This window comes from Myxine glutinosa, chromosome 11 (genome assembly GCF_964187855.1).
Source record: "Myxine glutinosa chromosome 11, kmMyxGlut1.1, whole genome shotgun sequence".
Lineage (NCBI taxonomy): Eukaryota > Metazoa > Chordata > Myxini > Myxiniformes > Myxinidae > Myxine > Myxine glutinosa.
This window is the reverse complement of record NC_136271.1, coordinates 115450604-115473044: the sequence shown is the minus strand read 5'-3', so window position 1 is coordinate 115473044 and position 22441 is coordinate 115450604. Positions and strand designations below refer to the sequence as shown.

The following is a 22441-nucleotide window of genomic DNA, read 5'->3' as shown; positions in this document are numbered from 1 at the left end:
AGGCTAGTCAACCAACGACTGGTTCAAGCAGGCTATCGTGCCAGGCTTCCCCTGAGAAAGCCACGCCTGACCAGACAACACCGCCAGCGCCGATTGCAGTGGGCCAGAGAGCACTGTCAATGGCAGCCAGGACACTGGAATCACGTGATCTTCAGTGAAGAGTCTAGATTTCTGGTCTATCGTCAAGATGACCGCGTCCGAGTGCGCAGACAAGTGCATGAAGCCTACAACGAAGATTGTATAGTGCCAAGAGTCTAAGCTGGAGGTGGTGGGGTGACCGTTTGGGCTGATTTTCATGCAGGCGGCAAAACTGACCTGGTTGTACTAAATGGAAACCTGAACCAGTTAAAGTACAGGGCCATTCTGGAAGAAACATTGCTTCCATTTGCTCGTGCAGCCTTTCGAGGAAACTTTGTCTTCCAAGATGACAATGCACGGCCTCATCGTGCTCGCATGATCCAACACTTTCTTGCTGACCGTGGTGTGGAGCATATGGAGTGGCCTGCCATGTCCCCGGATATGAATCCGATAGAGAACTTTTTTTTTTTTTTGACAGCTTGGACCAGCAGCTTACCTCTGTGCGTGAATTGCAGCAGGCTATTGTCACTGCATGGCAAGCGATTCCTGTCCAAACCTTGGCAAATCTCGTGTACAGCATGCCTCGACGTGTACGTGCTCTCCTGAATGCTCATGGGGGTTACAAGAAGTACTGAACTGTAATTTTACTGTCCGTAATCCCAGTCGTAATTTAACTTTTGTTTTTGTTAAAAATAAATTTGGCTAATGTGCAAAATAAAGAGATACTTCTGGAAAACGTACAGAAGTTTAACACAGTACTGTCCATGAATCGAGTTCGATATCAGTTTCCATTACTTTCAAGGATCAATTTATTTGCTTCGAAATGTCAAATGTGGTTTTTGTTTCTTTTAAAGGTCACATTAACAAAATCTAGAATAATTTCAACATAATTCCAATGAACTTTTGGTTTTAAGTCATCTTGAAAAGTAAGTTCACCCCCACAAAAAAATATTCCATATTAAATGCCAAGTCTGTATCAACCTGGTGTGTACCTGCTGCCTCCACATGCTTTGTCACCTGCGATTTTACATTCTTAACTGTTTGGTCACATTACTGTTCACACTTTTTTCAGACATTATGGGTTAAAATGCTTGCAAAAACAAGGAAAAAGAGTTACCACAGCAAAGTCAGCACGAATCTCTAAGAAGCGTTCAAACTTGTCATCCAGTGTACACCCTTCTCATTGGTCGAGTGCGTGTTCTCGCTTGGAACTTTTGAACCGTTTAAGGAATTCTAATCAACTTTTTTTTGTTTTATCGTAAAAATTTCCTCCAGGAAAATTGGGAGGGGGCAAAAGTGCATTATTCAATCATGATAACGAATGTTTTTGTGGTACCTGTTTCACTTTAGCTTGGGTTGTGTTTTAATAGCTCTCTACAGAGGAGCAGAAATTCATTTTTTGAGATTCTTTCTATAGAATTAATAATCTTCTGTTGGAGGCGTATGCTAAAATAATCAGTCTACTTTCATCAAAAGCTGTAAGTATATAAAACATGACTAATTGTTGGGTACTGTTGATAAAGATTTTTGGTGACCGAAGACCCAAGAGAGGACTAACAGCCCTTGGAGCTTTTTCAATCGAGAGAAATATTTGAGAGATTCAGCGCTTGACTCTTCTTTGTGGTGTGGTGTGGTGTGGTGTGGTGTGGTGTGGTGTGGTGTGTAGATGGATGCTATGCGGCAGTCATCGGAGGTGCAGAAGTTCTGGCACCACGAGGGCCATCCAGATGTGAATTTTAAAGAGTGGTGTGGAACTGAGATTCAGCAGTTATTGGAGATTTCCGAGAAGCATGGCAACATCAACTGGCAGGTTATTGCAAGTGAATTGAGTGTAAGTATGTATTATAATATACAGTGTTGAAATTGATAATTGAAAATATTCAAGTGATTCACAGACTACATAGTGATGTATAACAGATCGGTATAGACAGTACAAATGAAAAGGACTAAGTTGTACAGTGCATTAATGTTTTACTTTTGAGCCCTTTGCGATACACAGAGCATGACTTCTTTGTTTTCATGCTGCCATATCAATTTTTTTCCAAATTAAATGTTTGTGGAACATTGTTCAAAATACAACCTCAAAATTGTTCTGAATCTCCACCATGCTTCTATATTAGATGTTACACATTGACTATGATATAATCTGTTTCTGTTGTCAGACAAATTGTCATCGATTTTTGCTGAACAATTCAAGCCTCGATTTATTTGTAAAGAGTACACGTTTCCAGCCCGGTGTGTACAATAGGTACACCGTATCCCTGCGCATCATAAGAGGCGACTAAGGGTTGGTGTCAGGAAGGGCATCTGGCCATAAAAACATTGCCTCAAACAGGGAACCATGATTGTCATGGGGCCCGCAAGGCTAACCCCCGCTCTAGCGGGGAAAATGGCCTTAAAACGATCATTCATTTTTTCATTCATTCAATCATATTCTTCGCCTACTATTTTTAGTCTGATGCCTATTGAAACCTTTTGTTTTGGGTTATTTCTTCACAGCAGCAGCAGCAGCAGCAGCTTTCAAGCATCTACACATCCACTGCAACCATTTGTTTTTGTATATAAAATCTAGGCTCCTAGATGAGCGTAGAAGGGCAACACCTAGTGGGGCAACAGACAGAGAAGGAAAGTGTTCCCACATTTACATCCTAAAGTTGACGGCATCTGTTTGACCATCTTTTATGTAAAGAGCATACCTGTGCTTCTTAAAATGATAAGTATCCTTCACAGTAGCAAACCTATATTATCTCAGTCGATTGTCAAAGGTGATCAAACCACTTTGCAGAATGTGAAGTGCTGTTCCGCTATATTGCAACGGTTCTGCCGTTGCTTCCTTTGACCAGAGTGCTCTTCCTTTTGCCATTAGTGTTGTAAATTTTATTTATTTGTGACTTGTATAGATTGTTCAGAGAAGAAGAATCTGTAGCGGAATGCAGTGGTAGTGTTTTCTCTGCTAGAACATCATATGCTCAGCATCAACATTATTGGCATTTCCTGCGATGAGGCTGAAGCACAAGGTTTGTTGCTTTAATATCACACATAGGTTGGTGGCATCCTCTTCTTTTTGCCTTGCTGAATCGATTTACTTTAATTTTCTGGTAATAATTCTCAGCTCATTTGAGATATGGTCCATGGAAATTAATCCATTTGACTTGCCAACAGACCAATGTATGGGCTTATTTTTCATTTGAGTTGGTGCAATTTAAAAGTATGAATGAATGAATGATCGTTTTAAGGCCATTTTCCCTGCTAGAGCGGGGGCTAGCCTTGCGGGCCCCATGACAATCATGGTTCCCTGTTTGAGGCAATGTTTTTATGGCCGGATGCCCTTCCTGACGCCAACCCTTGGTCACGCTCTTACGATGCGCAGGGATACGGTGTACCTATTCTAAGCCGGGGTGCACATCATGATCATTCATCCCAGCAAGCTGGTACTCAATTTGCCGACCTCGGAAGGGTGACAGGCTGAGTCAACCCCCTTGGCGTTAATTCAGCGATCGACCGGGATTCGAACCCAGGATCCTAGGATCCCAAGCCGGCCGCCTAACCGCTAAGCCAACACCAGGCTTGCAATTTGGACAACACTATCTCCTTGTCGACAGAACTTCAGTGCTTATCCTCTGCAGAATGGTGCAGAGATACCGCACTTTCCTCTGAGCTGTCTCATCTGGATTTAATTCTCGACCCCACTGCCACTATAAACTATCGGATTGATATTTTGCAGATAAAGCACATTGCATTACATTGTGCCCCTCTTCGTATACTTTGTGATGCAATGCCCTTCTTGCAAAACACGTGTTAAAAAAGTGTAATTATTCTGACTATTTTTTTCTTCTTCACAAGACATTGGAGTAAAATCTTTATTATTGGAAGTTCAAGAAGAAGACTCAAGCGCATTGAGATTTGGTTAAAATAGCACCCCGTGGATGTCCCACCAGCTTCCACATTCCAATGGCAGAAATACACATGACCAAATAGATTACCTGTAGATGCCACCTTCCTTTGCAGTGCTATAGAAGCAGGTATATTGGAGAAATATAATTTCCCTAAGCTGGTGAGGTGGTAATAACACCACTGCAACAAATCTTCCACTTGTCATTGCTTCAGCTAATTGTGTCAGCCCTCTGTACATAACTACAGATTGTTTTCCTATTTCACATTTCAATAATGCCATCAGTCAAACTTTTGACCCACCAGCGAGAGTTTATTCACAGAATGTATAATTTGTAAGGCTTTGTCACGTTTCTAAATGAATCATCGACTTTGTCAGTTTTTCTCAATCCTCCAGTATATATGGCCTATGCTATATATTTATTCCATATTTATGCTTCTTTTGTTGTGGCTTCTCGACTTTTATTGCTGTTTTTTCCAACAGACTGAGCGCACAGCATTCCAGTGCCTCCAGCAATACCAGAAGATTAATGGTGGTTTCCGAAAGAGTGTCTTCACTGAGCAAGAGGACACTGTACTCACACAGCTGGTTAATAAATGGAGGATTGGCAATCACATCCCATTCACACGAAGTGAGTAAACATCAGAAACGCTTAGCTTACAAAATAATGTTCTGCTGTGGTGTATGAGCATTTTTTAAAGCAGGATGATTCAAGACTAATTTTATTTATGACTTGTTTGATAAGTTGTGCCATTACCATTAAAACCTTCCCTTCAAAATATATGATGGTTGACATATAAAAGTCACTTCTGTCGAGTATAAATGTTACTAAGGGCTAAATAAATTATCCTTGGATGTATTTTAGGTTCAACAAGAAATAAATTAGTGTGTGGTTGGTTGTTATCTCCATATTAGGTTTTCAGAAGGTGGAATGGAGCCCTCCCAGTTCTCAATGTATCCACCTTCATGAGTATGCGTTATATATATATAGTGGGGCGGCTTAGCCCAAATATTCAAAAGAATTGTGCATTTTGTGAAACAAGCACCAAATTTGGCACAAATGTACATTAATATGTTGCGAACATTTTCAGATATTGGGCCACTTGAAATTCCGTAATTTTTTTTTTCAAATTTTTTCAAATTTCGTAATTTCAAATTTTTCGGGTGACACCGTCACAATTTCGGTCTTCGAGGCCGGCCGATAGGCAAAGTGTGACCAGAAGGGACGAGGTTCTCCTGACCACGTGGCCCTCGATCTGGGAAGCGAGAGGCGTTCCATTAGTGGACGCGCCCCTCACGCCCGACTTTTGGGCGGCCCCGGCAGGCCGTTTGTTCTGACGTTCCGTGACAGGCCCCGCACCCCCACCTCCGGGCCGACCGGAAGCTTGTGCTGAGTACATCATACCTGAACAACTCAGTGAGGCAGAACACAGCAGTGCACACCAGGGTGACCCCTTCAGTGCATAAACCAATTAACCTGTCCACTGCAGGGCATATAGAAATGAAGTTATTTTCTGCATATTATAATAATATAAGTTCAGTTCTATATAACAATTTCTGTTATCACCACTACCACTACAACTACCACTACTACAAGCTTTGTCTGGAATTTTGTGGACTAACAGACAAACAGACATACAGACAAGCTGGGATCAAAACATTACCTCCTTCCACCATTGAGTGTAGAGGTAAACATCATGGAAATTATATCATGCCCTAGATTTAATTCATGCTTACCCGTGTATTTGCTTCACTGGTTCACAAGGTCTTTTGCATACATGTAATTCAGACTCTCGTCTTCATTGCTGACCACACAATGTTCGCAACATATTAATGTACATTTGTGCCAAATTTGGTGCTTGTATCACAAAATGCACAATTCTTTTGAATATTTGGGCTAAGCCGCCCCACTATATCGGCCGGCCTCGAAGACCGAAATTGTGACGGTGTCACCCGAAAAATTGGAAATTACGAAATTTGAAAAAATTTGAAAAACAAAATTACGGAATTTCAAGTGGCCCAATATCTGAAAATGTTCGCAACATATTAATGTACATTTGTGCCAAATTTGGTGCTTGTATCACAAAATGCACAACAGGTTTGCTATGCTGCTACACTAATATATATATATATATACATATATATATATATATATATATATATATATATATATATATATATATATATATATATATATATATATATATATATATATATCGGTGTTGGGCCAACATCTGCACTTGGCGGATTGGAGTCTGTGTGTGTTGATTACGGATTACAGTTGTACTGCATACAACTCAAAAATCTGGAGTATCTTTCACCTTTGTTTCGGGCGAATTTCAATAAAGAAATAAAAACGAACAATATTGCATAACAGACAGGCCTGGTGTTGGCTTAGCAGTTAGGGTGCCGGCTTGGGATCCTAGGATCCTGGGTTCGAATCCCGGTCGATCGCTGAATTAACGCCGGGGGTTGACTCAACCTGTCATCCTTCTGAGGTCGGCAAATTGAGTACCAGTTCACTGGTAATTCCCTGTGTGTCGCAAGAGGCGACACAGGGTTGGCGGCATGAAGGTCATCCGGCCATGAAACATTGCTTCAAAAAGGGGACCACGGTGCCCGAAAAAGCCCAACCCCTGTTCTGTGGGGGAAAATGGCCTCTAAAGGTGGTTCATTATTGCATAAATAGACGTTTTCAAGATGTGCATAAGCATTATTCCTTATAAACAGCTGACAATCGTTGTGTGACGGGTGGAGAAAAATTGGCTTGGTAATTTAGAAAACATGTTAATATGGCAATCCGCTTGGAAGTCGTGTGTTATCGAATTTATTTTGCTTTGAAACTCACAAATAGAACCAACATAACCTTTCTAAAGCACACCCAATTCATATGAATTAACCAATTGCTTTCGAAATAGCCACGAGGACAAAGGAAAAACAGATTGCTCATACTGTACACTACTTCCTTGCATAGTACGTCTTGACTTCATATGCTCCAGGAATGTATCAAAGTGTCAGTTACGTTTATTTTTCACGTTCCGATGGCAGATAGTCAGGGCCCTTAGGGATATTTTGGTTCAAATTCTTCCAAAAGCATCAAATTTGGCGCAGATGTTGCCCATGCCATACTTTCGATTTTTGACGGGCGCCAAGGGCGGTATGATCCGGGGACCATACCGGTCCATCCCGCCATTTCACCTGACCTATGACGTCATAATTAGGATATGCATCCAATCACATGGCGTACTATAAGTGGTCAAAGTTCAAAATGAATCGATCGAAAAATGAAGGCAGGGATCCATTTTTAAGGTTTTCATAAAATCCAATATGGCCGCCAGGTCACATGACCTATGACGTCATATTTATGACATGTATACAATCATGTATACATGAACCAGGATCATGATTGCACAAAAATTAAACACAAGGATATGGCATACAGTTCATAAAACATCACAATCCGTACCTTTGTAATTAGACTGATGAACTGCATATGCCTGAAAATTAGGAAATAGACATGTAAATATTTCCTCTAATTGTCAAAAATAAGGTCAGAGTTCGATTACCCAACCCAGAAACGTATAATGGTGAACCTCGCGTAAACCTTGACAAAAAACTCAAAAACCGACATGTTTGACTCAAAAATGACCTTTAAGATGACCTTGAGGGTTGACCTTGACCTCGAATCATCAAAATAACATCATAATTGGATTCCTCGACCTCGAAAACCCCTGAAAAGTGGTATCATACATGATTCCAACCCTTTTGGTTATTTAACTGATTTTCCTCTAATCCGGGTGGCGGCCATTTAGTATTTCGCCAATATGGGGCGCCCGTCTTGGCGCCCGTCAAAAATCGAAAGAGTATGGCATGGGCAACATCTGGGCCAAATTTGGTGCTTTTGGAAGAATTTGAACCAAACGGCCCCAAAATATCCCTAAGGGCCCTGACTAAGAGGGGAGATGAAGGAAGCAAAGGCAAAGGCAGAGGCAGTGAGGTGAAGCGAAGGCAGCGAGAGAGGAGGCGAAGATGGCGGGAGGGGAGACGAAGACGGCAAGAGGGGAGGGGAAGGAAGCAAAGGCAGTGTGAGGGGAAGGAAGCTAGTGAAGGTGGCATGAGGGGAAGGAAGCTAAGGCAATGAGAGGGGAGGGGAAGGCAGAATGAAGGGGTGCGAAGAGAGGGGAAGGCAGTGAGAATGGAGGGGAAGTCAGCACCATAAAATATGAGGGTTTGGCAAACTTAACAACAGGCACAAAATAATTGATGAAGTATACAGTGCATTCAGAAAGTATTCAGACCCCTTCACTTTTTTCACATTTTGTTATGTTGCAGCCTTATGCTGAAATCGTTTATATTCATTTTTTCCCTCATCAATCTACACTCAATACCCCATAATGACAAAGAGAAAACAGGATTTTAGAAAGTTTTGCAAATTTATTTTTAAAAAAAACTGAAATATCACATTTACATAAGTATTCCGACACTTTACTATGACACTTGAAATTTAGCTCAGGTGCCTCCCATTTGTCTTGATCATCTTTGAGATGTTTCTACACCTTGATTGGAGTCAACCTGTGGTAAATTCAATTGATTGGACATGATTTGGAAAGGCACACACCTGTCTAAATAAGGTCTCACAGCTGACAATGCATATCAGAGCAAAAACCAAGCCATGAGGTCGAAGAAACTGCCTGCTGAGCTCAGAGACAGGATTGTGGCGAGGCACAGATTTGCAGAAGCCTACAAAAAAAATTCTGCTGCACTGAAGGTTCCCAAGAGCACAGTGGCCTCCATAATTCTTAAATGGAAGAAGTTTGGAACAACCAGGACTCTTCCTAGAGTTGGCCGCCCGGCCAAACTGAGCAATCGGGGAAGAAGGGCCTTGGTAAGAGAGGTGACCAATAACCCGATGGTCACTCTGGCTGAGCTCCAGAGATCCTGTGTGGAGATGGGAGAAACTTCCAGAAGGACAACCATCACTGTAACACTCCACCTATCTGGGCTTTATGGCAGAGTGGCCAGACGGAAGCCTCTCCTCAGTGAAAGACACATGAAAGCCCACAGAATCTTGTATCTCACAGTCTGAGAGTCCTTTATGTGCTTTTTTGCAAACTCCAAGCGGGCTTTCATGGATTATTTTTTTATAGATACCACCCATAAGGCAGGGGGGAGGGGGGGACCTGGAGTATCAGCTCCTTGTTTGTTGTCGTTTTTTTCTGATCTATTGCTTTTAAGCTTAAACCTTGTATTCCTCAATGAGCCATGGCAATGCACCTTTGGTCTGTTAGCCACCATGAGGCTGCCCATAATGGTAAATTGTCCACTGAATAAAATTGAACATCCAGCAGAAACTTTGCTGGCCATTCCAAACAAGGAATGTCGCACCAGATAATGGGAATGAGGGGACATTCTCATTCAGTTATTATCCTGCGCTCGCAAAGCGAAAAGCGGGGTTTAGCGATCGGGTGCGTACGTGCGTACGTACTGTATGTCGTATACACATATGTTGTATGTGCATGTCTGCATTTTAAATATTCACTTTCTTGCAACTGTTGGTCAGATTGACTCAATTTTTACCATAGGAGTGCCTTCACCTGTAGAAAAATTTAGTCATCATTATGACGACATGGGTCACGTGCTACGGACGCCATCTTGAAAAAACGTTGCACCTCTATCTCCGAAACCGTTCGATGGAAAAAATTGAAACATGGCTCATTGTCAAGTACTCCCCTTGGTGAATAAGATATATTGATGATGATGCCATTGGTGCCTTAGTTATGACATCATAACTCGACAAGTACAACGCTTGATCCAGTCAGTCTGAATTTGTTTCTCTGCAACTATTGGTCCGATTGACACAAAACTTTCTCCAAAGGTGCACCTCCTCTTGTATCGTTTTTCGTGATACCTATGACGTCATAGGTCACGTGGTACAGTCGCCATCTTGGAAAAACTTTGCACCTCTATCTCCGAAACCACTTCATGGGAAAAAAATAAAAATATGTGGCTCCGCATGGTTGAATGAACTCCGCATGGTTGAATGGTTGAATAATGGTTGAACTCCGCATGGTTGAATAAGTGTTGTTAATGATGACGTCATTGGTGCCTGAATTATGATTTCATAATTTGACAAGTACAACACCAAGTCCGATCAGTTTGAATTTTCTTGAGTGTGATTTACGCAACAATTATAAAAGAGAATGTCAATTTATGATGTCATTGGTCATGTGGTCTGGCAGCCATATTGGGTCAAAGAAAAAAACTCCTTAAAAAAAAAACAGAAGAGTTGGCTCGCACCAAGTTGACTGCACGGGGTAAGATATGAATATTGAATACCATCTAGTTATTATCTTTGCAACATGTGGCTGCGGCTTTATACCATTGTTGCGAGTGCTGCAGATGCATTATAATTCAGCCAGGATGTCAGCGATAACTTTCCTGCTCTTCATAAGGGCACAGTGGAATATTTAACATCCGGCAGCTATTGCTAGCCATTGAAATATTGAGTTTAACTTGTATCCGACGGACTGCACATGATAAATTGCCCTGCGTGCAAAATACCAGGACGACAGTTTATAGCTCGGCTGAGGTCAGACTGCTCAGATTCAATCCCAGGTCGGACTGCTCAGAGGCGAGTGACACCAGTGGCAGTCTGTCCTGCTAGCCTATTCTCTTACCGTTATTTGTGTTAATGGATTGTTCGTGCATTTGTTTTGCTTGCAGTTGCTTTTTTTATGGATGGTCGGAGTGCTGTGCAGCTGAGTCATCGCTGGTACCATACACTGAATCCAGAGATTCGCCATGGCAGTTGGACTCGCAAAGAGGACAAGGTAGGTTAAGTCTATGTATGCACAGTATGAAGTGATGTACCTCAAGTTTTGAACATGATGTAGCAATATAGGTGTCAAAGGAAAGAGAAAAAGGGAGGAAGTGTGGCAATCTGTGTGTAAGTAAGACAGTAGGCAGTCCCCAGTTTCCGAACACAATGTGTTTTTGAAAATGTGTTTGTAAGCTGGATATTTGTGAACCAGAGCAATGAATCGACTTTAAACACATGTAATAAGTGATTGATTGATTGGTTCCCAAACACAAATGAAACACTTTTTTTACATAAAAGTTTTATTTAACGTCGGTTTTATAATTCTTTCAGTCAAAAATGAATAATTTGATGCTATAAATACATACAGTAATAGTTATAATAAGAGTTTTTGAAAGGGAGGTGTATGGGGAGTAGAGGGAGGGCACATGGAGTGGGAGGCTGGTAAGAGATGGGGTTGGTGGGATACAGGTGAGTACAAGAAGAATACAAGAACAGGGAAAGGTTTGACATGGAAGATGTTCAAAAGGAATGATTAATGAAATACGAACATCCATTTAATTTAGCAGAGGTTAATCTTAAAAGGTTTGTTGTGTTATCCTCTGTTTAATTGCATGTCTTGTCTGTATTAACTTTGCACTGACTGCCGAATAGTAAATTTTTAAATTAGTTTTTATATGAAAGTTAAACGACTTGTAAAGAAGATGTGAAGTGGGCTTTGTCATCCTTCTTTCTATGATGATGTATATTTTTCTTATGTGCAGTTGCTCATTGAAGCTGCGAGGAAGTATGGGAGGTGCTGGTATATGGTGCGTGAAGAAGTCCCTGGAAGGTCAGCCTCGCAGTGTCGTGAAAGGTGAGCTTGAATTTCTAAAGATTTGTTCTTAGCAATAGTTGTTGAAACCTTTGCAATACAATTATTATCTCCACCATCGAAGGTGGATGGAGGTTTTGTTTTCACCCCTGTTTCTGTGCCTGTCAGTATAAATGTAAATTCAATTTTCACAGTGAGGTACACTGATCTCAGAAGGTTGCCCTCTGGAATATTGTTCAGGAACATCTGAAGTTTGAAAAAACATTAGGAAACCAAATATAGCATGAGGGGTCCACAACTTCCAAAATACAGGGTTGTGTTCCCCGACTATATAGATGCAATCAACATTAAGAGACACATTGACTATGTCACGATTATTTTCGATTTGAGCTGTGGTTCATGCCCCAGGGGGTGAGGACTTGTGACAGGGGTCAAAACAGAAAAAAACAGAAAAAAAATCACAAACCTCACAAAACAGAAAAAAATATCAAAATTTGATATTGGGTCATTACTGGTAGATCTTTTTTTGCCATCTTTCAACTTTGCTGTCGGTGGGAACTGTGGAGGTTTGTGATGGTATGCCATCGACGTCGCTCTGGTGACCTCCGCCACCAAAGGTTATGTTTTCATCCCTGTCTGTCTGTCTGTCTGTTTGTGTGTTTGTGAACAAGATATCTAAAAAAAGTTGTGCCCGGATTTGGACAACATTTGGCACAGAGGTAGTGTATGTGACAAGGACGAAATGATTAGATTTTGGTGAAGATCTGGATTCGGATCTGGTTAGTAGAATTTTGAAAGTGATTCTTCACCATTGGGAGATAGGGCCAAAAACTATACATCGTACGATATCTCAAAGTTATGGATGAATTTGGACGAAATTTGGCAGAGATGTAATGTATGTGAAAAGGACGAAATGATTAGACTGGAGATCCTGATCCGGCTATAATAATTTTTTTAAGTGATTCTTCACCATTGGGTGATTGGGCCAGAACGACATATAGCAGGATATCTCAAAAAGTTGTGGACGAGTTATGAATAAACTTGGTGGACAGGTTGGGTGTGTGACAAGGGCGAATCGTTTCCATTTTGCTGAAGATCTGAATGTGGATTCGGATACGAGATTTATTTAATTTTTAAGTGATTTTTCACCATTGAGAGATAAGGCGAAAAGCGATATATAACATGATATTTAAAAAAAGTTATGGACGAGTTATAAATAAACTTGGTGGAGGAGTTGGTTCGGTGACAATAACAAGCCGATTCGAAATTGATTCATGTCGAATCCGGATCCGGCCTATCAGTGGGATACAAAATGTAAACTGTTCAGCCTGGCGGAGGTATGCACTCTACCGAGTGCTGTTCTAGTTTATTATTGAACTTCTTATCTTCTCAAGCATAAGTAGAATATTTTCCTGTAATTACCACATTTTTAAAGACAGCATTGGTCAGTTGGTAGCATCCTTCTCATGGACATGTCTGGGTTCAATTGCCAATGTGATCAAACTTAGGAAGAATACCCTTGTGCTACAGTGCCAGCAGGGAGCGATTTGTCTTGGAGCAAGCTGTCCTTTGGATTGGGATAAAGAATTGGGATAAAGGTCCTATCTATGACTAGTTGTGGATGTTGAAGATCCCATGGTATTTCTCAAAAGACTAGGTCATTGTGTGGTGGTACCCTGTCCAAATTAAGAGCAATACACTGTTTTGTATTGCTCTTTTGTATTGCCACTAGCCTGGTGTTGGCCTAGCGGTTAGGGTGCCGGCTTGGGATCCTAGGATCCTGAGTTCGAATCCCGGTCGATCGCTGAATTAACACCAGGAGGGTTGACAGCCTGTCATCCTTCCGAAGTCGGCAAATTGAGTACCAAATTGCTGGGATGAATGATCCCGGTGTGTACCCCGGTTTAGAATAGGTACACCGTATCCCTGCACATCGTAAGAGGCGACTAAGGGTTGGCGTCAGGAAGGGCATCCGGCCATAAAAACTGCCTCAAAAAGGGAACCATGAGGTCATGGGGCCCGCAAGGCTAACCCCCGCTTTAGCGAGGAAAAATGGCCTCAAAACGATCATTCATTCATTCATTCACACTGTTTACACAAAAGGAGGAAATGTCTGTCAAGTAATGTCGACTCTAGATGCCAAAGGATCCAAGCTTGGTCAGCAGACCAGGATGCCAGACTATGTCAAATGTTCAGGATACATCGAGAGAAGAGGTTCCAAAAGTCTTTTGTTGTTGTTGTTGTTGTTGCATCCCCTTTTGAAATTAATTTCTCCTGTCAGGAGGCAGGCCTGCCAGGGCTCCCTTTCAAGATCCTCCCTCCCAGGTTTTTCATCCACCGGGATTGGGTAGATACCATTGTTTTGACGATCCAAGATAGTAATTATACTCGATTCCCAACACATTTGACAGTGCGCCTCAGATTATTTATATTGGCAATTGGCATGTGTACAGGTGCTGGCTGTGCTGTTTGGCATGAAACCGTATAAATTTAGAATGCCAGAAGTAACTAACTCAGTGGCAACCACATGTCTTGCCACGATCAATTGCACTCTCGAAGATGAAACCGGTGATTTAAGAGGCAATCTTTATTCTAATCCATTAATCACCACGATCGTTAATGTAGCTTGAAAATAACGGACTTGTGGAATTTCACACACTAACTGCAAGAAAGCACAAACTGACATTTATGTTTCAGATTAATCACAATATTACCCATGCATGGACACACGGAAGTGAGTGGGTGACTGACCAAAGAGGGCTTTGAATATATGGGGGTGAAGGGGAGGAGGTTAAGATCAGTGGTGGGCATGCCTTCACCAGGCTGAACAGTTTACGTTTAGTATTCCACTGTTAGGCCAGATCTAGATTCGGACCAGAACCAACATCTAAATGGCTTGTTATTGTCATCCTGTGGTGATGCAGTTGCCTTCAAACAACCTACAAGTGTTTTTGAGCAAAATATCTCAAAACGTTATGGATGGTTTATGATAAAACAGGCTGACAGGTTATGACTCCCCCACCAATTTTTGTAATAGCCCATTCACAACTTTTTGAGATAACTTGCTCACAAACACTTGCAGGTTGTTTGAAGGCAACTGCATCACCACAGGATGACAATAAAGCCAATTCGATTGTAGAGTTTAGACAGACAAGCAAACGGGTGAAAACATAACCTCTGTCCACCTTCGGTGAATGAATGAATGATGAATGAATGAATGATCATTTTAAGGCCATTTTTCCCCGCTAGAGCGTGGGTTAGCCTTGCAGGCCCCATGACAATCATGGTTCCCTGTTTGAGGCAATGTTTTTATGGCCGGATGCCCTTCCTGACGCCATCCCTTGGTCACGCTCTTACGATGCGCAGGGATACGGTGTACCTATTTTAAATCAGGGTACACACCGTGATCATTCATCCCAGCAAGCTGGTACTCAATTTGCCGACCTCGGAAGGATGACAGGCTGAGTCAACCCCCCTGGCGTTAATTCAGCGATCGACTGGGATTCGAACCCAGGATCCTAGGATCCCAAGCCGGCACCCTAACCGCTAAGCCAACACCAGGCTTAGTGGTGGAAGTAATAATTAATATTGTACTTTCTGTTTGGCAGATATATGAACTCCCTAAACTGTCAGTTTCGCCGTGGAACTTGGAGTCACACTGAGTTGGAGAAGCTTATCCAGCTCGTCAAGAAGCACGGAGTTGGTATGATATCACATGTAGATATTAAATGATTGCATGATCGTGAGATAGCAAAGTGTTGTACTCTGGAGAAGCAAATATGCCGAGTATCCCAATCTACTCGGCTGTGGAAATATGCACATGACTCGACGTATGGAAGCCAAAAGCAAAGTTCTTTATTGCGCATGCATGACTGATGAACCAATCGGTGTCGCTGTTACATAGATATGCAATAAAATGCATCTGTTCCAGTCTCTTTGCTGTGAATCGCCTTGAGGAGTACAGCACGAAAAGCTTGGTTATTGTTATTATGGCGTGTTTGTTTTCTTGTATTTTAAAGAACCAAATATGCCGATTATTCCAGTTTACTAGGCTGAGCTAATATGCACACCATTCAGACCTAGGGAAACATACATTCCTGTATAGGTCACAAAGCACCATAGGTTTTAGATTGATATGCAGCATGGAGTATTGAGATTTGGTGATAATCAAGATACCATGAGGTAAAGAGTTTTGGTGAGTGAGGTTTGTGAGAAGGGGGATACTTTTGAATGTTCCGATTTCTATCACGTGTAAATGGGCCGAAACCTTCAATGGCATTTCTTATACATCGCATGTTTAGATTGGTATTTACAATCAGTCACTACTTCTGGCCTTCTTCTGATTACCAGTCAAAATTCTGTAGTAGGTTTTGCCATTATATTTGAGATGTGAACATTTAAAAAATCTTTTCGAGATAATAATCTTGCATACAGTATGGTATAAAAGTCAGAGTCCACTTAAATAAATTTCGATCTTTCTCAAACGATGATTTCAAACAGCGACGATATCTACTGAACAATCGATATTAACTTGGCCTGGGAATTCTTCCACAGAAACCTGCTCTCTCTCTCTCTTACACACATTCATACAATCTCATCTTCAGTCATCATAGCCTTCATTCCACACATGGTACAATGAATCCTGTGGTGATGTAGTTGCCTTGAAAAACTTGCCTTCTCTTCCTGGAAGACAAATCTGACCAAAGGCAGCTTCGGATTGCTCAAAATCTGCAATGCCCACTCTCAGTAGAGGCAATAAACGTCTTGCCAATCTCAACACTAAACTTTCAAACTTGACTCTTGGCCCACCTCCCCCCCCCTTCCCCCACCCCTTCCCCCACTCACTGTACCCACCCTACCCAGTTGCACCCAACTGCTTCTGCACGCTGTCTTTTTCACCTGAAATGGTGGACAAGTATCTGTCAACCCTTTTTTTATTTTTTTATTTTTATTTTTTTGTATACAAGATCGAGGCTCGTGAAAGAGCGAACATTAATCACACACAAAGACAAACCGACACATAAAACATATAACATCGGGAGCGGTAGACAAGATGGGGAGAGAGGGGGAAGGACACAAACACAACATTTGAGAGCAGGGACCGAGAGACATGGAGACATCGAGAGATCTGAGAGAGGGCGAGGGCTTTGGGGAGAGGTATAAAACATATGGACACTGCCAGGACTTCCAGGAAAGAAGTTGGAATTTCAAACAAGGTGGATCTGGGGTGAATTAGCGGGGGTAGAAAAGATCAAGGTTTTGGATGGGGGAAGATAAGAGATGGTGGTGAACAGCTGTTTTAAAGACCTGGAGGGAGGAGTGGGATTGAAGGGAGTGAGGGAGTTTGTTCCAGAGGCGGGAGAAAAGAGGAATGAAAGAGTGAAGGTGAGCAGAGAGCCGAGATTTCGGCAGTTTAACCATCAGAGGGTTGCTGGCAGATCTTGTGCGACCTGTAGGAATATTTGGGGGACAGAGCACAGAGAGAGCTGGGGGTGCAAGGCCGGAGAGGAGTCGGTAGAAGACAGAAAGACCACCTACCTGCCTGCGGTGAGTGAGTGAAAGGCCCTCAGAGATAGCTTCATCGCGGGAGATTCCAATAATTCTGAAAGCTTTGGTTTCAACAGCGTGAAGCCGAGCTAGGTGTGAGGCAGGAGCACCGGCCCATAGGGGAGAACAGTATTCCATTGAGCTGCGGATGAAAGCCTTGTATGTGGTGAGGAGCTCAGGTGTGCCGAGGAAGGACTTCGCACGACGGAGGATGCCCAGTCGGCGACTGGCTTTGGAGGCCAGCTTGGAAATGTGGTTTTCCCAAGAAAGATCATGGCAGATAGTGAGACCCAAAATCTTGAGCGACAGAACTTCTTGGAGAGGATTGTTGAGAAAGTAGATGGGAGGGTTGTCCAGTCGATCTTTTCGGAGAGACATAGTAAGAGTGTGAGATTTGTCAGGATTGAAAGACATGTTCCACTTGTTTGACCAGTCTGTGATTTTGTCCAGGTCTTCAGAGAGTGAGGAGGCAGCAGACTGCCGATCTGAGGGAAGAGGAATGGAGCGGCAGAGAGTGGAGTCATCAGCAAAGAGATAGAGAGGATTTTCGAGAGAGTCAGAGAGATCATTGATGAAGACCAGAAAAAGCACGGGGCCCAGAACACTGCCTTGGGGAACTCCAGCCTGAACAGGAAGAGGAGATGAGAGAAACCCATTCAGGGCCACACGTTGACGACGACTAGAGAGGAAGTCCGCCAGCCATGCGTGGAGATTTCCATGGATACCAAAGGAGGAGAGTTTGGTGAGCAGAGCGGGGTGCCAGACCGTGTCGAAGGCACGTGATATGTCGAGGGAGACAGCTCTAATTTCCTGTTTGGCATTGAGGACCTCCATCCATTGTTGAGACAGCAGAAGCAGCATGTCCAGAGTAGAGTGACTTGGTCTGAATCCAAATTGATGATCAGAGATCAAGCCATTGGAGAAAAACCACCTTTAGAGGCCATTTTTCCCCGCAAGCAGGGGTTGGCCTTTTTCGGGAACTGTGGTTGTTGTTGTTTTTCGGTCCCCTTTTTGAAGCAATGTTTTACGGCCGGATGCCCTTCCTGACGCCAACCCTTTTTGCCGCCTTTAACGACGAGCAGGGAATTACCAGTGAACTGGTACTCAATTTGCCGACCTCGGAAGGATGACAGGCTGAGTCAACCCCCCTGGCGTTAATTCAGCGATCGACCGGGATTCGAACCCAGGATCCTAGGATCCTAAGCCGGCACCCTAGCCACTAGCCCAACACCAGGGTTTTAGTCTTTTCCCAGATTGGGCAGCTGCGGTGCGATACGGCCAAAGTTGGGGTGAATCGGGTGAGTCGGGGATCCTGTAACGGTCGCGGTTGGACCATCCGCTCGGCCCATCATAACATCTAAACCGCGATCAGTAACAATCAGGAGAAGAGGAAGGATTTGATATCTGAAGCAATGATGGATTCCATGACTTTGCTGATAATTGGGAGCAGGCTGATTGGTCTGTAGTTGCAAGGATCTGTTTTTGCACCTTTTTTGTGTAAAGCGGTAATGTTTGCTGATTTCCAAGATGCTGGCAGATGACCTTGAGCAAAAGAGAGGGTGAAAAGAACAGAGAGAGGGTGAGATAGAGCGGCAGAGCAGGATTTTAGGACCCGAGGGCTGATGCCATCTGGTGCAGTTGCAGAATCAGAGTCGAGGTTTGATAAAAACTTCTCCACCTTGTCAGGAGAGAAGGACAGAGTCCAGGAGCAGTTGGGTTCGACTGGGTAAGGTGGGAACAGAGAGAGATGGGTTTGGGACGCAAGATTTTGAGGCAAACACAGAGTTGAGGCATTCGGCTTTGTCACGTGCGGTGTCAACTGTGTAGCCATTTGAGGTAAGGGAGGGGATGGAGGGGGAACAAACACCAGAAACGGATTTGACCAGACGCCACCAGGATTTGGATGAAGGAGACAGGTTTGAGAGTTCAATCTTGAGTGTGGAGAGATAGTGCTTCCTGGCACTCCTGAGGGTAGAAACACACTTGTTTCGAGCTTGGTGGAAGGAACTGAGATTGCCTTCAGTTGGATTTGCCTTCCAAGACGCAAAGGCAAGTTGTTTCAGGGCAACTGCCTCACCACAAGATTCAGTGTACCATGGACGGGAGGAAGGGTAAGACAACTGAAGACGAGATGGGATAAATCTGTGCATGAGAGAGAGCAGTTTGCTTTGGAAGAATTCCCAGGAAGAATTGATGTCAGAGGCATAAGAGATGGGAGACCAGTCCAGTTGATTGATGGCTGCTTGCAGACCGTGCCAGTCGGCCTGAGTGAAATGCCAGACTCGTCGGCGCTGAGGAGGCTCTCTGAGAATGGCCAGTGAGATGTCCACTTTAACAAGCACATGATCAGAAGAACCGATTGGAGCAGAAGAAGAGCAGCAGACATTTGCAGGGAAGTTAGTCATAACCAAGTCCAGAAGAGAAGATACTCCATTGACTGAGATCCGGGTTGGGAAATTGACAGATTGTGTCAGTCCCAATGAGTCGCAGAAGTCCTTTGCTGAGGTGCCATGGCTGGTGAGAGATGAACCCACACCCAGCCAGCTGGCATGATGACAGTTGAAGTCGCCACATATGAGGAAGAGAGAGTTTGGATGAGTTGATAGAAGTTGGTCCATGTTGTCCGACAGAGAAATGTAAATGGAGTCATCACTGTTTGGAGGACGGTACAGAACACATATGAAGAAAAGGTGGGAGCGGAGAGGAAGCCGTAGCCAGAGGTACTCCTGTGGGTGGGGTGGAGAGAGGGCAGTGCAGGGAGAGTGAGGAAGAGAGTTTTTGATAAAGATAGCCACCCCACCACCAGGACGAGGATCTGGGCCAGTGAGGTCCAGATCTTGAATATATATTGAATTTTGTTGAAACTCCCCAAAATCCAGACTCGCTGGTCACCTCCACTTATTTGATCCGCTTTTTCCCCACGTGTGGAAACATCTTCCTCAGTCTCTTCAATTTCATTCTTCCCTCCAGGGCTTCGAGTCAGCTGTTCATCACAATCTCAGTTAAGCCCCCATCCAATACCGTGATGTGTTCTGCACCCATTAACCCTCCCCAGACCCACCTCTTTACAAGTTTGCAGTTTTTCCTTACACTTCTGTGATCGAGTACTCAGGTGTGTCTATCTTGTTCACCCCATGTCCTTCCCTTTCTCTCGTTCTTCCCCACAATCCCTTTTTTTTTTTTTTTTAACCTCTGCCCACCTTACATTTTCACCCTTGTCTGTTTGTTTGTTTGTTTGTTTGTGGGCAGGATATCTCAAAATCTTATGGACTGGTTCAGACGAAATTTGGTGGACATGTTGGGTGTGTGACGAGGGAAAATTGATTCGATTTTGGTGAAGATCCGGATATGATAATTTTGTTTTTTTCTCAAGTGATTCTTCACAATTAAAGAGATTGGACCAAAAATGACATATAGCATGATATCTCAAAATGTGGATTGATTATGACAAAACTTGGTGGATGAGTTGGTTTAGGTAACGAGGACAAGCCGATTAGATTTTGGTTAAGGTCCAGATGCGGATCCGGTCTATCGATCGGATGGAAAATGTAAACTGTTCAGCCTGGCAGAGGAAATGCACTCTACCTTTTTCTTCAAGTCCTCCTCTGTTTTGTCCATCAACCCTGCTATTGGTGTGCCCCCCTCTTTCTACATTTTGTCATGTCCTGATCCATTCTGTGTTCTGGATCCTCCACGAGCCTTGACACTGTATACAAAAATACAAGCCAGAAATCGCATCTAATATAGTAAATTTGCTGCTCAATTCAGATTTTTGTACCTTGCTGAATGTGAACTAAAGATTAATATCCTCAGAAGCATGTGTAACAAAGCCATTTTCTCTGTACATTTGCCACCACTTCCACAGAGCCCAATAGAGGGCACTGTCATTTCATCTCAAAACATTGTGCAGATTGAAGTTTACAAATCAATGTTCAAATACGGTAACTTTGTTTTTATTTTGGTTTGAGTACCTAATACAAAAGTTTGTTGAAGCATAATGCAAATACTGTTTAATATGTAATTTTGTGTGTATATATATTTGTGGAGAGATATGTATGTATATATGTATATATATATGTATATATGTATATATATATATATATATATATATATATATATATATTAGGGTGGTGCTCAAAATATTTTTTTTTAAATATTTACTGAGACATGGCTTTATGTTGTTCCTTTTGTTCCAAAATGAAAAGACACCAAATATGAAAGCAATCTGATTTTATTTAGGGGTGCCACATCAGCCTTCAAACTAAAGGTGTCTACAAAACTTTTCTATATATGGATCGAAAGCAAAACCAGAAGTTTGTTTTATGAAAATCCACCCTCCACTCACTTTCTTTGTATTCTAGCAAACACAAGTTACAATAGCTGCACAAATAGCACTATATTGCTATGAAAACCCAAATTCAATGATAACAATCCAAATGTTCAGTTCATAAAATGAAGAGACACCATATCACATAATATTTAAAAACCCAAATATAATGAGAAATGTAACTCCTATTTCTGGGCCTGTTTCACCACTGTTGCCTTCTTGGCATCGGGGTACATCTTCCTGTGAGCAGCAACAACTTGGAGCAGAGCTTGCTTTTGCTCTTCATCCTTTGTAAGGAGCTTATTGTAGTCTTGTATCAATGCGACACCCCTTTCTGCCCTGTCGTTCACCACGACTAAGCCACTGGCGGCTTTCTTTGCTTCCTGAAAGCTGGTTTCTTGCTCCCATGAACCAGGATCCTTATCCATCCAATCAGTTGGGGTCCCTAGGATGCTGAAGAAATGCTTGGTGTGTTTTGTTATGAGGCCAGCGATTGACAGGGCGGTTCCTCGTTTGATAGCTGGTCTCTTTGGAGAGGGGTTTTCACCGTCATCTTTCAATGCTTCAATCATATTGATCTTGCTTTCTTTGTCAATTCTGGTGTCAAAGAATGCAAATGCCACTAGTACTGGGCTCATGTACCACGTGTGGCGGCCAAGTGCCTTCAAGGCTGCCTGAGCCATCTTCTGATTGATTTGTTCAAACTTTTCCAACTTCTTGAAGAGGTTAATGTCATTCAGGGGAGCCTCAATAGCTTGTGGAGCCCGAAACCAAGCCTGTACATACACAAGGCAGACAAAAATGTTGAAGGCTCGGAGTTCTCTCGCCTCTCGAAGTGTCAAGTGGAACTCTGACCGAAGCATGAACACCTGTAGTGAATATAGTGCTTTTGCCATCCATCTGGCTCTGTGCATTGCTCCTGGAGCCATGATCCGGATTCCACGAGGTGGGATTCCTCCCATGTAG

At 42.8% G+C, this 22441-nt stretch overlaps 3 protein-coding genes across 9 annotated transcripts in view; 1 reads left to right on the top strand and 2 right to left on the bottom strand.

The window, feature by feature from the left end:
• The window catches only part of ICE1 (interactor of little elongation complex ELL subunit 1), a 524149-nt gene that overhangs the window by 271305 nt on the left and 230403 nt on the right, over positions 1 to 22441 (bottom strand). The gene's annotated exons all lie outside the window — the stretch shown is intronic.
• The window catches only part of SNAPC4 (small nuclear RNA activating complex polypeptide 4), a 179504-nt gene that overhangs the window by 31156 nt on the left and 125907 nt on the right, over positions 1 to 22441 (top strand). For all 6 annotated transcript variants that reach the window (XR_010986396.2, XM_068131218.2, XM_068131220.2 and 3 more), the window contains exons 9-13: positions 1745 to 1909; positions 4454 to 4601; positions 10694 to 10800; positions 11552 to 11643; positions 15210 to 15304. Coding sequence is in view for 5 of the 6 variants with exons in the window: in XM_068131218.2 (XP_067987319.2) it covers positions 1745 to 1909; positions 4454 to 4601; positions 10694 to 10800; positions 11552 to 11643; positions 15210 to 15304 (607 nt within the window). In the remaining variant the exon portion in view is untranslated. The remainder of the gene's footprint in view (positions 1 to 1744; positions 1910 to 4453; positions 4602 to 10693; positions 10801 to 11551; positions 11644 to 15209; positions 15305 to 22441) is intronic.
• The window catches only part of AHCY (adenosylhomocysteinase), a gene marked incomplete at its 3' end in the record, with an annotated part of 390713 nt that overhangs the window by 359899 nt on the left and 8373 nt on the right, over positions 1 to 22441 (bottom strand).